This window comes from Rhinatrema bivittatum, chromosome 8, assembly GCF_901001135.1.
Source record: "Rhinatrema bivittatum chromosome 8, aRhiBiv1.1, whole genome shotgun sequence".
In the NCBI taxonomy this organism is placed as follows: Eukaryota; Metazoa; Chordata; class Amphibia; order Gymnophiona; family Rhinatrematidae; genus Rhinatrema; species Rhinatrema bivittatum.
The window spans coordinates 208,626,378-208,639,199 of NC_042622.1; the positions used below are offsets into that span (position 1 = coordinate 208,626,378).

The 12,822-nt window shown below is 53.4% G+C and overlaps 1 protein-coding gene across 3 annotated transcripts in view; it reads right to left on the reverse strand.

Moving 5' to 3' along the window:
* MTMR4 (myotubularin related protein 4) overlaps nt 1–12,822 on the reverse strand; it is a 50,044-nt gene that overhangs the window by 9,324 nt on the left and 27,898 nt on the right. For all 3 annotated transcript variants that reach the window (XM_029612838.1, XM_029612841.1, XM_029612839.1), the window contains 9 exons: nt 12,202–12,425; nt 11,616–11,744; nt 10,987–11,098; nt 10,502–10,697; nt 9,186–9,371; nt 8,497–8,667; nt 5,452–5,606; nt 3,972–5,136; nt 3,066–3,176 (listed from right to left, as the gene is read on the reverse strand). In XM_029612838.1, coding sequence (XP_029468698.1) covers nt 3,066–3,176; nt 3,972–5,136; nt 5,452–5,606; nt 8,497–8,667; nt 9,186–9,371; nt 10,502–10,697; nt 10,987–11,098; nt 11,616–11,744; nt 12,202–12,425 — 2,449 coding nt within the window. The remainder of the gene's footprint in view (nt 1–3,065; nt 3,177–3,971; nt 5,137–5,451; nt 5,607–8,496; nt 8,668–9,185; nt 9,372–10,501; nt 10,698–10,986; nt 11,099–11,615; nt 11,745–12,201; nt 12,426–12,822) is intronic.

Sequence of the window (12,822 nt, forward strand, 5' to 3'; positions counted from 1 at the left end):
TTCTACAGGTAAAATTTAAAAACCAAAAAAAGCTTTAAATGATTTCCTCCCTGCATGATGTATTAATAAGTACATCGAAAAACATTAACCTACAATTTGCTTCCTATATCAGGAGTTAGATGTAAACAAATCCAATTTAAAAGTGAAATGTTATACATAGGCCAAAGTTGGTCACGAGCTATATAGAATTTGATTTTTTTTGGGGGGGGAGGGAGGGGCAGGAGGGGAGAGTATGGGTGTGGGGCTGTACTGTGATTGGGTGAAAGACCCCCACTCTCACCAGGACTGAAAAGCAAGTCTGCCTAGTTAGACCCCCCCCTTGCTGTGTTGAAGCCCTGCTCTTAGTATGCAAAATCTGAACACTTGCAATTCTACACTGCAGCTTTTAGATGAAAACAAATTTGCCCAGTTATTACTGGCACTATTTCTATCTATGTATCTTTTTTTAAGCTGGAAGTTTCATCTTCTTGGTTTGGCCAGGGTCAAAAACTGTGCCCGGTGGGTTTGGGTGGCAAGATGATAATCTTACCGGCTGGGAGTGAGAACCTATGAACAACAGGGGGAGGTTAAGCTCGGGACCCTCCTCAGCCCATGGGCTCAGACCTCACGTCTGATCTTTGCCAGCGACCCAGCCCCAACTCCTGGACCATCAGTCCGATGTAGCAGAACAGCCCTTGGTTTGTCTCTTTGCAAGTACCCACACATAAAAGAGATACAGGTTGCGCTGCTGTTCAATGAAAATATAATTTTAAATCTCGCCCTGGGTGTTTAATTCCATTCCAGGCACTAAGGCGACTGAATAAAAGTCAAAAGTTAATTATCGTCAAAAAAAATATAGATTTTACAACTAATATACTGTATAAATTAATAAACTGAATATATTTGCCTATAACTGCTTAAACAGACTGATACAACAGTGTTATCTTCTAGGTAGAAAAATATGTAGCAATTCCAGTGCGAGAGCCTTTTAGTTGCAAAGAAAATGCTACAATGGTTATATCAAAAAGCACGCACCTTTCAGAATGAACAACATTAAAAATAGCTATATACAATGTGCGTGCCACGGGAAAATATGTGGAATTAGTAGATATGGGACTACTCGAAGATCTGGGATGACAACATTCAAGCACTGCCTCACCGGGCACGGAGCTCAATGCTGAATGAGATCACTTCTGAATGACTGAGGGATGAGAGTTTAGCTGGAAAATAATGATCTTATTCTCTCGAAGGTACTGCAGATACTGGAGGAGGGGGAGGGGACTGGATTATGTTGTTCAATGTTCATTTGCTGTCAATATCTTGGATTTTCACTGGGCGATGTGCAGAATTCATTCATTGCCCAAGTACGTATTTGTAAAAAAAAAAAAAAAATTGTGTTGTCTATAAAATTTAATAAAAAGATTTAAATTTAAAATGAGCTAGAATGGAGCCGGTGGAGCCGGGTCTTTTTCCCTAAAATCAGGCCTCCGGGGCTCCAGACGCGATCTGGAGCCTTGCCCAGGCTCCTTTCCCAGTACATCCCGGGAGGAGCCTTCCCCCCACCGGAGAGACAAGCCGTGCAGATCCCAGCGCGGGAAATCCGCGCGCGCGCACTGCCACTGGCAGAGCAGGCCGCACCACGCGGCATAGCCCCGGGCTCGATTTGCTGAGTACCCGAAAAAAGAACCGCGGAGTTCGGAGCGATTTCCCGGTAAGTAGGCCGCACCATGCAGCAAAGCCCCGGGCTCGATTTTTTGAGTACCCGAAAAAAGAACCGCGGCGTTCGGCGCGATTTCCCGGTAAGTAGGCCGCACCACATGGCAAATCCCTGGGCTTGATTTTTACGTATCCGAAAAAAGAACCGCGGCGTTCGGCGCGATTTCCCGGTAAGTAGGCCGCACCACACGGCAAATCCCTGGGCTTGATTTTTACGTATCCGAAAAAAGAACCGCGGTGTTCGGCGCGATTTCCCGGTCCCCCCGGGCCGAAAAAACGGCAAAAAAGCGGCGAAAAAACGGAGCGAACACCCGGTCGGTGGAGGCCCTAACTCCAGGCAAGGACAAAAAACGAATTTTAAAAAATTGAAACTTTAAACTGAAGAAAACGGCAGGCTGGGCGAGGATGAGTGGCCGAGACCCCTGGCATCACCTCGAACCACAGCAGAAGTAGGGTCCCCAACCCTCTGCAGCCTCAAATACCAGGGGGGATGGTCCCACCAGGACCTGACAACCCCCTGGGAGGCTAAATGCTGCACTGCCTTTTTTTTTTTCCAAAATGGAAGGAACCCTACCAAGATCCCTAACCTGAAGAACAACAGCAGCACTAAGCTAAAGAACCAACTCCCTAACTTAGCACCACCGAGAGACACTAGGCTTTGCACCTCCACCATCTGCTGGAGACAGAAGAATACTGGCAGACACTAGGTGGCACCTCAGGGGTATAAGACAGAGTCCGCAAAGTCTTCTTCTGTCTCCATCTGCTGGTGGGGAGGCAAAACCCAGCTGTCCTGGACTGATCCGGGTACGTACAGGGAACTGAAAATCGTATGGAGTTTCATAAATTTGCCCTGCTCCATAAAGAAAAATGAACAGTTCCCTTGCTCCTGAAGGCTGACGGCTGAGGAGGACCCAGAGGGAGAGAGGGAACCAGGACCCCTGGCTTTCCCTCCTTCTGGATGAAGAGAGCAGAGCCAAATCAGGGATCACAAAACCCCCCACCACCTGCCCTGCTCTACTCGAGAGACGGCCCACGAAGGTACCTAACACTTTGATAAGCCTCTTCCAGAACTCTTCCTCCTCCAAATCTCTTTTCTCTTTATTTTCCAGTTTTATTTTTTTTAAGCTCAAACTCTAGACAGCAGGTTTGCACCTCTTCCATCTGCTGGAGACCGGGAAATACTGAAGGACTGCAGGTGATACTCTCGGTTAAGTAGCAGTGCCTGAAAATTTTTTTATTCTCTGTCTCCATCTGGTGGTAGGGATGCAAAACTCACCTTCCCGGATTGATCTGGGGTATGAACAGGAACTATCACTGATCACGCACAGCCCATCCCCCCCCCACACGGAGACCCTAGAATCAGACATGACCTCAGTCTCTCTCTTATCCACAGGCTCCCAGCTGGCTTCGGAAAGATGGTCTTCGCTCTGGTCAGAGAAAAAGTCTTCCGTATCACTGCTCTCAGATTCCTTCAGGCATGTCTGAAAAGAGGGAAGCGGGAGGGCTCAACAACTGCAGTCAAACACTTAGGGCCGGATTTTAATAGCTACGCGCGGGCGCAGATTTGTGCGCGCAGCCCGGCCCGCACAAACCTACGTCCGATTATAAAATCCAGGGTCGGCGCTCGCAATGGGGTGGCACCTTGCGCACGCTGAGCCCTAGGGGAGCCCCGACGGCTTTCCCTGTTCCCTCGGAGGGAACTTTCCTTCCGCTCCCCCCCCCCCCCCACCTTCCCTTCCCTTATCTAACCCGCACCCCAGCCCTACTACGTCCCCCCCCCCACCACCTTTATTTTGTTATTTACACCTGCCTCTGGGGCAGGCGTAACTTGCACGCGCCGGCCGGCTGCTGTGCCGGAGGCCTTGGCCCCGCCCACTTTTCAAAGCCCTGGGACATACACGCGTCGCCGGGCCTATGCAAAATAGGCTTTTAAAACCTGCCCCTTAAAGAAGAGGTGGAGAAGGAGGAGACCAGCAAGGTTCTCTACACCAGCGCGTGTTGCACGCTTACAGCACAGGGAGGAACAGCGATGCCACGCCTGCCCCCAGCATGTTACAACATTTACACAGAAGCGAGAGGAAGAGGTCGCCACAGACCACGGCGCATCACACTGGATGGGAGGGAGGAGCACAATCCCTCATTACATGCTCGTGAAATAAGAAACAGGTTACCGCCCTCCCCCCCCCCCACCCTACCCCCCAGCTGGGTTGCAGTGCACACACACACACGCACACGGTGCCAGTTTCCCCGGGGTGGTGGGGGGGGGCGTTACTTACAAAGTCGTCCTCGTAGTGAAGCTGGGGCTGCTCCAGCGGGGCGTCGCTCTGGCGGATCTCCAGTCTCAGCTGCAGCTCCCGCACCTGCCTGCGCAGCACCTCCACCTCTTGCTTGTAGCCGGCCTCGATCTGACGCAGCCTCTGCTGCACCGCGTCCGCGGGGAACGGGAGCCCGTCGTCATCCAGGTAGCCAGGGGGCATGGGAGACGGGGAGGCGGGCGCCAGCGGCTTGGCGGACGGCGCCTGCTTCCAGGGCCAGGGGGACCGGTGCCTGGGACCCCTGGCACACAGCGCTCCGGCGGGAGAAGGGCAGGAGGGCTGCAGCCCTTCCCGGGGGCAGCAGTTGTGTCCGTTCGCGCAGGCCCCCGCCGCCCTCGGCTGCCTGCCGCTCGGATTTTTCTTACAGCAGCCCTGAGCCTGGACTCGCCGGGGTCCCGGGTCTCCGCCCGGTACCGAGCACACCAGCCCCCGCAAGCTCTCCCAGTTGGACCCCAGGAGAGAGAAGTCACTGATCTGGCTCTGGGAAACCTGCTTCCTGTGAGTCTTTGGGTGCTCCGCCGGCCCTTTCCCGGCTGTGCCGCTGTCTGCCGACTCCTGGTCTCTGCCGGCTGTGCCTCTGCCCGGGTCCTTGTGCCTGCTGGGCGCGCTCGCTCTGTCCCTCAGACCCGCGGGCTCTCTGACGCATTCCCAGTGAAGGGCTTCCTGGCGGTGCCCGACCGGAGAGGCTCTCGCCACAGCGCCGAACGTCCCCGCGGAGCCCTGTGCCCCTCCTGCGCCATCCCCCGAGGTGGAAGCCTCTTCTTCCGGCCTGTCCCCCTCGCTGCATCTCTGCCCGAAGCCCGCGCCGGCGCGCGAGGGGCGAACCTCAGGGGCAGCAGGCGGCAAGCCAACGAACGCGTCCTTCAGGACGGGGCCTAGGGGGAGCACTTCTCGCTCGTCCCCCTCCCCGAGCAGCAACGTGCCCTGGGGTCCTGCTCCCATCCCCACGCCGGGCTCCGCTGGCGACCGCGCCTCCGGCCTTTCGCTGCCGCCGTACCGGGGCTCGGGGCTGGCTCTGGTGTCCTGGCAGTGGTTGTTTAGGTTGGGGTCACTGGAGGTACGCGTGAGGGGGCTGCTGCTGTCGCAGGCAGAGAGCAGGTCATCCACAGAGCGGGTTTTAGGCATCCTGCCAAACAGAAAAGAAGAATCTCACTCAATGGAAGGGGAAACAGTTTAAAAAAAAACAAAACAAAAAACACACACACACAAAAAAAAAACAACCCACAAAAAAACAAACAAACAAAAAACAAAAACCAACCACCACCAAAATCAATCCCTCTCAAAACAGCAGATGCAGAGCTGTCACACTCTGCATCCCTCCCCCCCCCCCCAGGCAAGGGCTGCACTTGCCAACAGCCCTCAGGCTTCGACTTGGACTCAGAGGGCCCTCACTGCAACCAGCACATACCGGGGGGAGGGGGGGGCTGTATTTTTACTGTACCTGTCCAGCAGCCGAGCGCTGAAGTCCTGGCTCTGGGAAGTCGGGGGCAGGTAGTGCTCCATGCCGTCTTCAGCTGGCGTGCAGGGAGAGGACGTGGGCAGGTACACCGCCGTCCAGAGGTGCAGCGCCCGCACGTGGCACACGGGGTGCAGAATCTGATGTCGGCAAGAGGGACGACAAAAAAAAAAAAAAAAAAGAGCAGAAAGCTTCGTCAGTCTGGGGAAAGATCAGAGTTACCCGCACCCACCTTCTGGTGGGATAAGAACGCGCGCTTCTCAAGCGGACGGCGTCCCTCCGAGAGGGCATGGAGGAGAGGCCAGGATTAAGCGCCGCTGGGCCCCGAACGCTCTAGACCCGCGGTTCCAAAATCCTGGTCCTGGAGGACCTCCGCAAACCCCCTCCCTTAGGAAACATGCAAGCTCAGTTAAGTCCCTAAAGCATGCCGATCCGCCTCCTGGGACAGTCGCCGTGAATACCCTTAAAAACCGGGTCCTGCCTAGGGGCTCTCGCGTGCCGGACTTGGGAAATTCCAAACCGCAAGAGAGAGTCTTAGATGAAAGAAGGGAAGAGAGAAGCAAGGGGAGGTTTAACCCCGCCTGAGCTGCTAATAGCAGGCGCCTCCTGACCCGACCCCCAAGGCCATACGAGCCGGCGGCCACGCTGCCGCTTTTAAAAGAAGTCACGGCGAGCTAGGAAAGGGGAGGAAACCTTATTACAGAACATTCGGAAAAGGTTACGTAAGCAAAAAGGAGGAAGCGTTCGTTAAATCTGAATCTAATCCAGCCATGTCAGGACAAAAGGACAATGACAGGGGCTGCTCTTGCCCAGGCGATGCTGAAGGGAAGCAACTCCGGGAGGTGCATTACAGACCCCGGCAGAGGAACACAGATAAAAAAAACCCCCCAAAAAAACAAAACAGGAAACCTGGCAGTGACCCCATCGAGCGACAGACAGCCCAGTGTGGACTGGGGCACGCGCATGCCAGCAGGGATAACACGGGAAGGGGGAAAAAAACCCCAAAACCAAAAAACATTCAAGAAACCATTATTTAGCGCAAATGTTCGGAAACAAAACTGGATCTCGGGTTTCCAAATAACTCAGGTAAGAGAATGCTCCATGTTAGCGCCGTGCACCGCCCCCATGCAGAAGGTCCCTGGGGTGACCTGGGATGTCGGGGCCGCAGTGCTCCCAGCCCCACTCCCACCATGGGGCGGGGTCGGGGGGTCATAGTTCAAGAGCCGTGACTGCAGGGTTCTTGGTGTACAGCCCCCCTCGTCACTGCAGTGATCAGACATGGTGCACGGGGGGGGGGGGGGGGGGGGGGGGGGGGTGAATAGAGACTCGTGGCACCAAATCCCAGCCCTGGTTCCCATTGGGCAGGAGGCCCAGAACAGCAGAAAGAAAACGCAAGGCCAGGAAAGGTAAGAGATTGCCTAACTACAAGGACCACAACAGCATTGCTAATTTTGATGTAAATTATACAAATGTTTACTGATTAGGAGTGAATTTATAAATAAGAAGCTAAAGGCGGCATGATACATATTTCAGGAAGACCTGGGAAAATGGAAACTCATCCCCGTGTGTGTTTGAAGCGGCTTACAGATTACGTAAGTCCCTGTGGAAAGTGTCAGGATATAGTAGTTGCTTTTTTTTAAAATTTATTATTCCACCCTTCCGTGACTGCTCACTTCAAAGTACTCAGGTACCGTAAATGTTTCCCTGTCCCCGCAGGGCTTACAATTTACTAAGGCTTTCTTCTATTCTGTGTCCATGGGAAAAATGCTTCGTAAAATCGAACCCTAAGTGCACCCGAGGCAGTGGAGGGTGAAATGTCTTGCACAAGGTCATAAGGAGCATCAGCGGGATTGAAACCTTGGTTTCCCTGTTTTGCAACCTTCGGCTCTAACCGCTAGGCCACACCTCCACTCCGAGTTCAGCAAAACTAAATTCCTTCCTCGAGGTAAAAGCACCGGGGGGGGGGGGGGGGGGTGAGAGAAAAGAAAACTAGATTGAGAATAGGAGATACGAGATCTGAGCAGATTGGAAACTGGCTGTTTGGATGCCGAGGGCACTGGCTCTGAATGGTGTAGGGTGGAAGGTGGTGTGCCACAACTATTTATATTCGTTCTTTTTATCAGCGATTTACATAAAAACAGGAAGGAGTATTCACTGTAGATGTGCATAAAGGTTGCGCACTTACAGAACATAGATCATCCAGTTACTTATAAATTACTAGGATACGTTTTCAGGGACTACAACATAAGAGTCTTAGTCATCCAAGTGTATGCCTGTCACCGGCCGGCAAAGCATTAAGAGTTGCTGCATGGCTGAAAAAAAGGCAATCAGGGAAAAAAAATGCAGCAATATTATCACTATAAGGCAAAAGGTAGGCACCTCCGGTCCTGGAGTGCCATTAACAGGTCAGGTTTGCAGAATATTCACAACGAATACTTATAAGGCATGTTTGCAGACTGTGGAGGTAGTGCATTCAAATTTATCTCATACATATTCACTGTGGATATCCTGAAAACCAGGCTTGCTAGTGGCACTCACCCGGTATAAGGCCTTTGAAAGGTGGCCTGGCATAGTGCTTAGAGCAACGGGCTGGGGACCCCCAGGGAAACCCGGGTTCCGATTCCACCTCCCTCACGTCACTCTTCATCTTGGGCAATTTACTTGTTCTCCGTGTTGCCTCGGGTACCCACTTTGGGTAAGGGAATGACAGTACCTGAATATTTATAATGCTGTAAGCCGCCTTGAGCATTATATGTAGAAGAGGCAGGCTAAAAATGCAAAATATAATCCAGAAAATTTGGCTCTCTCGGCATTAAAAGAATGTGGAAAAGATGGAGGAAGCTTCTAGAAGAGCGATGAAACCCAGATGGATGAAGTGATTACATCAGGACAAGGAAACAGGAGATTAAGGCAACACAGATGTTTGTGATAGACTTTATAAGGTAGATTGGGGGGGGGGGGATGGGTAGGATCAGAGTGCACCACTTAAAATGGATGTAAAGGAAACCCCAGGGGCAGCAGAGGCCTCACCAGCTCGTTTGCAGGCATGTAGAGCAGATTATGGAAGTTCTTGTTGCCCGTCCGGAGAAGGGACCACACCGAGCACGTGCGTTTGTAAATGTTCCGCATCTCTCTCTCGCAGGCGTTGTTGGCCAGGAAGGTGCCATACAGGCAGGAGTACGTGTGCTGCACCAGCTTCACCTAGAACAGGAGAGCAAGGCTCAAACTGCGGCAAACCACGTATCTTCCTAGACAGGGTATACTCAGGTGGTCTCTTAGCAAAAGGTTAAAGACAGAACATCGTGCAGTGGTGTCGTCAGCCGCCATTAGCTAAGCCCCTGAAGGAGAGCCCCATTGCCCATTCCCACACATCCTCTTTCCGGGGCTCACCATACAGAGCACCACTCACTCTCCAGGGCCCCGTTGCCAATCACCATCCTTCTCAGGAGCCTCAGGGCCCATCTCCATATAGTCTCATTTTGTCTTTGGGGGGGGCCGCTCCTATCACCACCATGCAGCACCGCCCCTCTCCCGGAGGTTTGTCGTCACGATAGTCCAGGAGGAGATAACCAGCTGGCCGGGCCTGGTCTCTCAGTGCAGCTGGGGATATCGTCATGGAACGCAACGACCTGCTGCGACTCACTACCCAATCCCACCAGCTACTCCGCACACGTATATAAACCTACACAGTGACCGAAATTATGCTTTCCAGCTCTCACCAGGAAGGCTTCGTTGAACTCAAAGAGACAGGGGAACTGCCGGAGGAGTTGGTGCACGCAATCCAGCCACTGCAGGAACACCGGGCAAAGCTCGTTCTGATCCTCCACCTTCTCCTGATGCCCACAACGATCACCAAACTTATGACCGAAGTCCAACCAATCTGTCTCCACCAACACCTGGAAACCCTGCGGGAAGACAGAGGTAGGTATAGGCTCAGAATGAGAAAGGCAGCCGAACCCCTACCGTACCCAAACTCTGAGCAAATCACACTAGGGAGGAAAGGTCGTCCCCCAAGCCTTGTGCCGTCCAGGGGTTTCAGCAATAGACTGCAGAAGTGGATCATTAGTGGGTGCTTGCAACTCAATGGGCTGGCAAGGCGCTGTGAAATCACAGCGTAGATAAGCCAAACAAAAAACGGAAAGCGCTCAATTAAACCCTGGAAAACAAGGTTTCACTGGGACCAGACCAAGCCAGGCCAAAGGGTTCAAACTAATAGGTTACTGTTACCTTAAGGAGAATGCAAAACCAGATCCAGAACCACAATCAAGAGGCCCCAGTCTGCAATGGGCAGAACAGTAGGGTTGCAGTTGCACAAGCTGGACTCCCGGGTGCAAGAAGGGTTAGAAGTGGCTCTGGGTTTTATATAAAAACACAGTGTGTGTGGGGATGGGGGGGGGGGGGGGTAGCTGACCCGCACGCTCCTGCTCTTAAGGCGGGGTCACCACCCGGGAATCTCCACCACTCGCAGCAAGCACTCGGGGCTCTAAAAGGCTCAATCCCCACATGAGAAAGCGCCTAGGAGCTTGCAGGGCTCAGTTCTCTGTATTCACTGCAAAAAAAAAAAAAAAAAAAAAAAAAAAGTTCTTTCAAGACCGATCAGAGCACACAAAAACCCGAGACCTGCAAGCCACACATGTGGTTCACTTCCTAAGAGTGGCCACAGGCTGGACGACTCCACGTAGGCCACAATTGGAGTATGGAAAAAAAAAACCAAAAAACAACCCCCCACAACAGCTCCAGGAAGCGCCAAGCTGGAGTCTGCTACATTTGCTCGGTGGACAGCAGGTCATTTGGGAGACTTCTTTCCCCACTTGCAATCACTGAAAGATCCATTAGCTCAAAGAGAAACTCACACCATCAAGGTGCTGCTGTCGTAAATCCTTCCCCGAGGTGCAGCAGGACCCAAGGGAGGAACCCAGGTAGGAAGTGGTATGGATGCCTGATCTATTAAACTCCTCGTGTGGCAGTGCCCTGCGGCAAGGTCTCCAGGAGAAAAAAAGAGGGCAGGAATAGGACAGGGCAAAGCCTGCTGTACCTCCATGGTCCGGTAGTAAGGGTCCAGCAGAATCTTGGCTAGCGACACAATCTGAGGGGTCCTGTCCCAGCCATCGGAGCAGTGCACCAGCACGGGACGACCCTCGCGCTCCACAGCGCTGCACACCAGCGTCGCCGCCTTCAGCATAATGGACAGGTGCTGCATCCACTTGGTGCTCTCCAGAGCAGACAACCAGCTACGGGAAAGGGAGAAGAGGGAAGACAGCGTCACCCCCAGGAAGACCTCAGGCAGCTAGAAGGCGGGAGGCAAGACAAGTGCAGGCACAGCAAAGAAGAGAAGAGCAGGCGTTGCCAGCAGAGAGGGCGAGAGGGAGAGAGAAGAGCGCACGACACCACAAGGAAAGAAGAATAAATCTTGCTGCTCTGACATGCAAGGGCAGCCTCTCCCCACCGTCCTCCACCACCATGCTGGTCAGCGGCGCAGGCGTGCTACCTGGAACGGGCGAGGACACGCAGGTGACTTACTTCCCGGGGTCAGGCATCTGACTGCAGACGGCACGGAGGTACTGGAAGCTGTTCCGGATGGAGTGAATGTTGGCCATTCCCATGAACACCACCTCGCAGTTGGGGTAGTACTCTGACAGCAAGGAAAGAAAGCCGTTAGCTCTTCCACATCACAGTCCTGGAGGGTTATTTTTAGTGGGATTAACCCACAGCGGACCCAGGACCCATCACAGCGTGAAAGCAGGACAGGGACCACACCGTTTCTAGACGGGCACTGGATCACGGGGCGAGAGCACTGTATACTAAAGAGAGTAACGGCTCGGTGCCTAATGTAAGGTGCCTTAAGATGCCTTAAACATCCTAGATGTAACCTTAGGCATCTAACGTTATTTCAGCCTCCGGGACGACTTATATTAAAGACCTTTATTTAAGAACTCGGCACTGAATATCAGCAATGAACACCTTAATTTATTGCCCCGCCTACTTTTTAGCACCATGTGAATTAAGACTGGGAAATTTTAAATTCAAAAGTATAGGCACCTTTGCCTTTTGAAAACCGGTTTCTAAACTTTAAAAACAAACAAAAAAAAAAAAAAGTACCTAATTCGTGCTTTACCGTTTCCATCTCCCAGGGGCATGTGCCCACTCACCTTCACACTCACAGCCTCCGCCCTTTGCCCGGTTGGCAACAGCAGCAGTGTAGGACCTGGCATCCAGAATCAGAAGCTTCTGAGGGATGACCCCACTCTCCACGCCAGAGCAGGCTGTGAGCGATGAATCTGCAAAGGGAAGGGCAGAGTAACTCCCTGCATATGCCACGCCGCAGCACTCCCCACCACCTCCCCGAGCCCATGCAGAGCAGGACACCGTGCACTGTAAGCATGAGCCCGACTCCCCCCTCCCCCCCCCCCCGGCAGCCCAGCTCTGCAATGGAATGTGACCTCCCCACCCCCCCCCCCCAATGGCTCGAAGCTCAGGCAGAGCTTAGCAAGACGTAGCCCGGCCCCCAGCGAGTCCGAAGGAAGGGCGGCGCCACGCGTCCAAGCCGTCAGCGTCCACATGCGTCTGCTGGGGTGCAAGCGGGGTCTATCACGAGTAGGAGCATTGGGTGGGGGGGGGGGGGAGGGCGTGAAGGAAGATAGTAAATTGTCAGCCCACCCTTGCGGACACGGCCCCCCCCCCGAGGCACGCATCGACCTCACTGCCATTTCAGCCTCCCGGTTCTCGTGTACATACCGAAGTCCGTCTCGCCAGCGTCTCCGCTGTCACTGCCTCCTCGGGCGCTGCCACCGCCGCACGCCTTCACGCCAGGGCTCGGCGCACACGCTTTCACGCCAGGATTCAGGGCGCACGCCTTGGCGATGGAGGTGACCAGGTACTCGTCGTCCGCGTTGCGCCAGCCCCACCAGCTGATCTCCGGTTGGCTGCAACGTGCTATGACCGCTCCGTTGCGCAAATGCCTGGGGGGGGGAGTGAGAGAGCGCACAGTGACTGGTCACTGGATCCAGCTGTGGAGGTCCATGGTGGGGGAAGACGATGATCCTGGAGACTGCAATGCACTTGTGAGATGCACCACGGTCATAGACTTTAATGAGGGGCAGTGCAAGGAGCCGAAACAGGGTCTCTACCAGTCCTATTTAAAATTTAGAGGCCCTCTCTCTAGCTGTACAGCGACCAAATGCAATGGCTTTTAAGTGACAGCCTCCCATACTGTTGTGCCCACTTATGATCACTGCACCCCATTGCCATCACCAACGCATTTTCTTTCATACCCCTTAACTTTTTGGTTTTGGAGATTTACGCAACTGGAGTAGTGTAACAATACCAAACCATAGGAAATCTGTGCACAACAGTCCA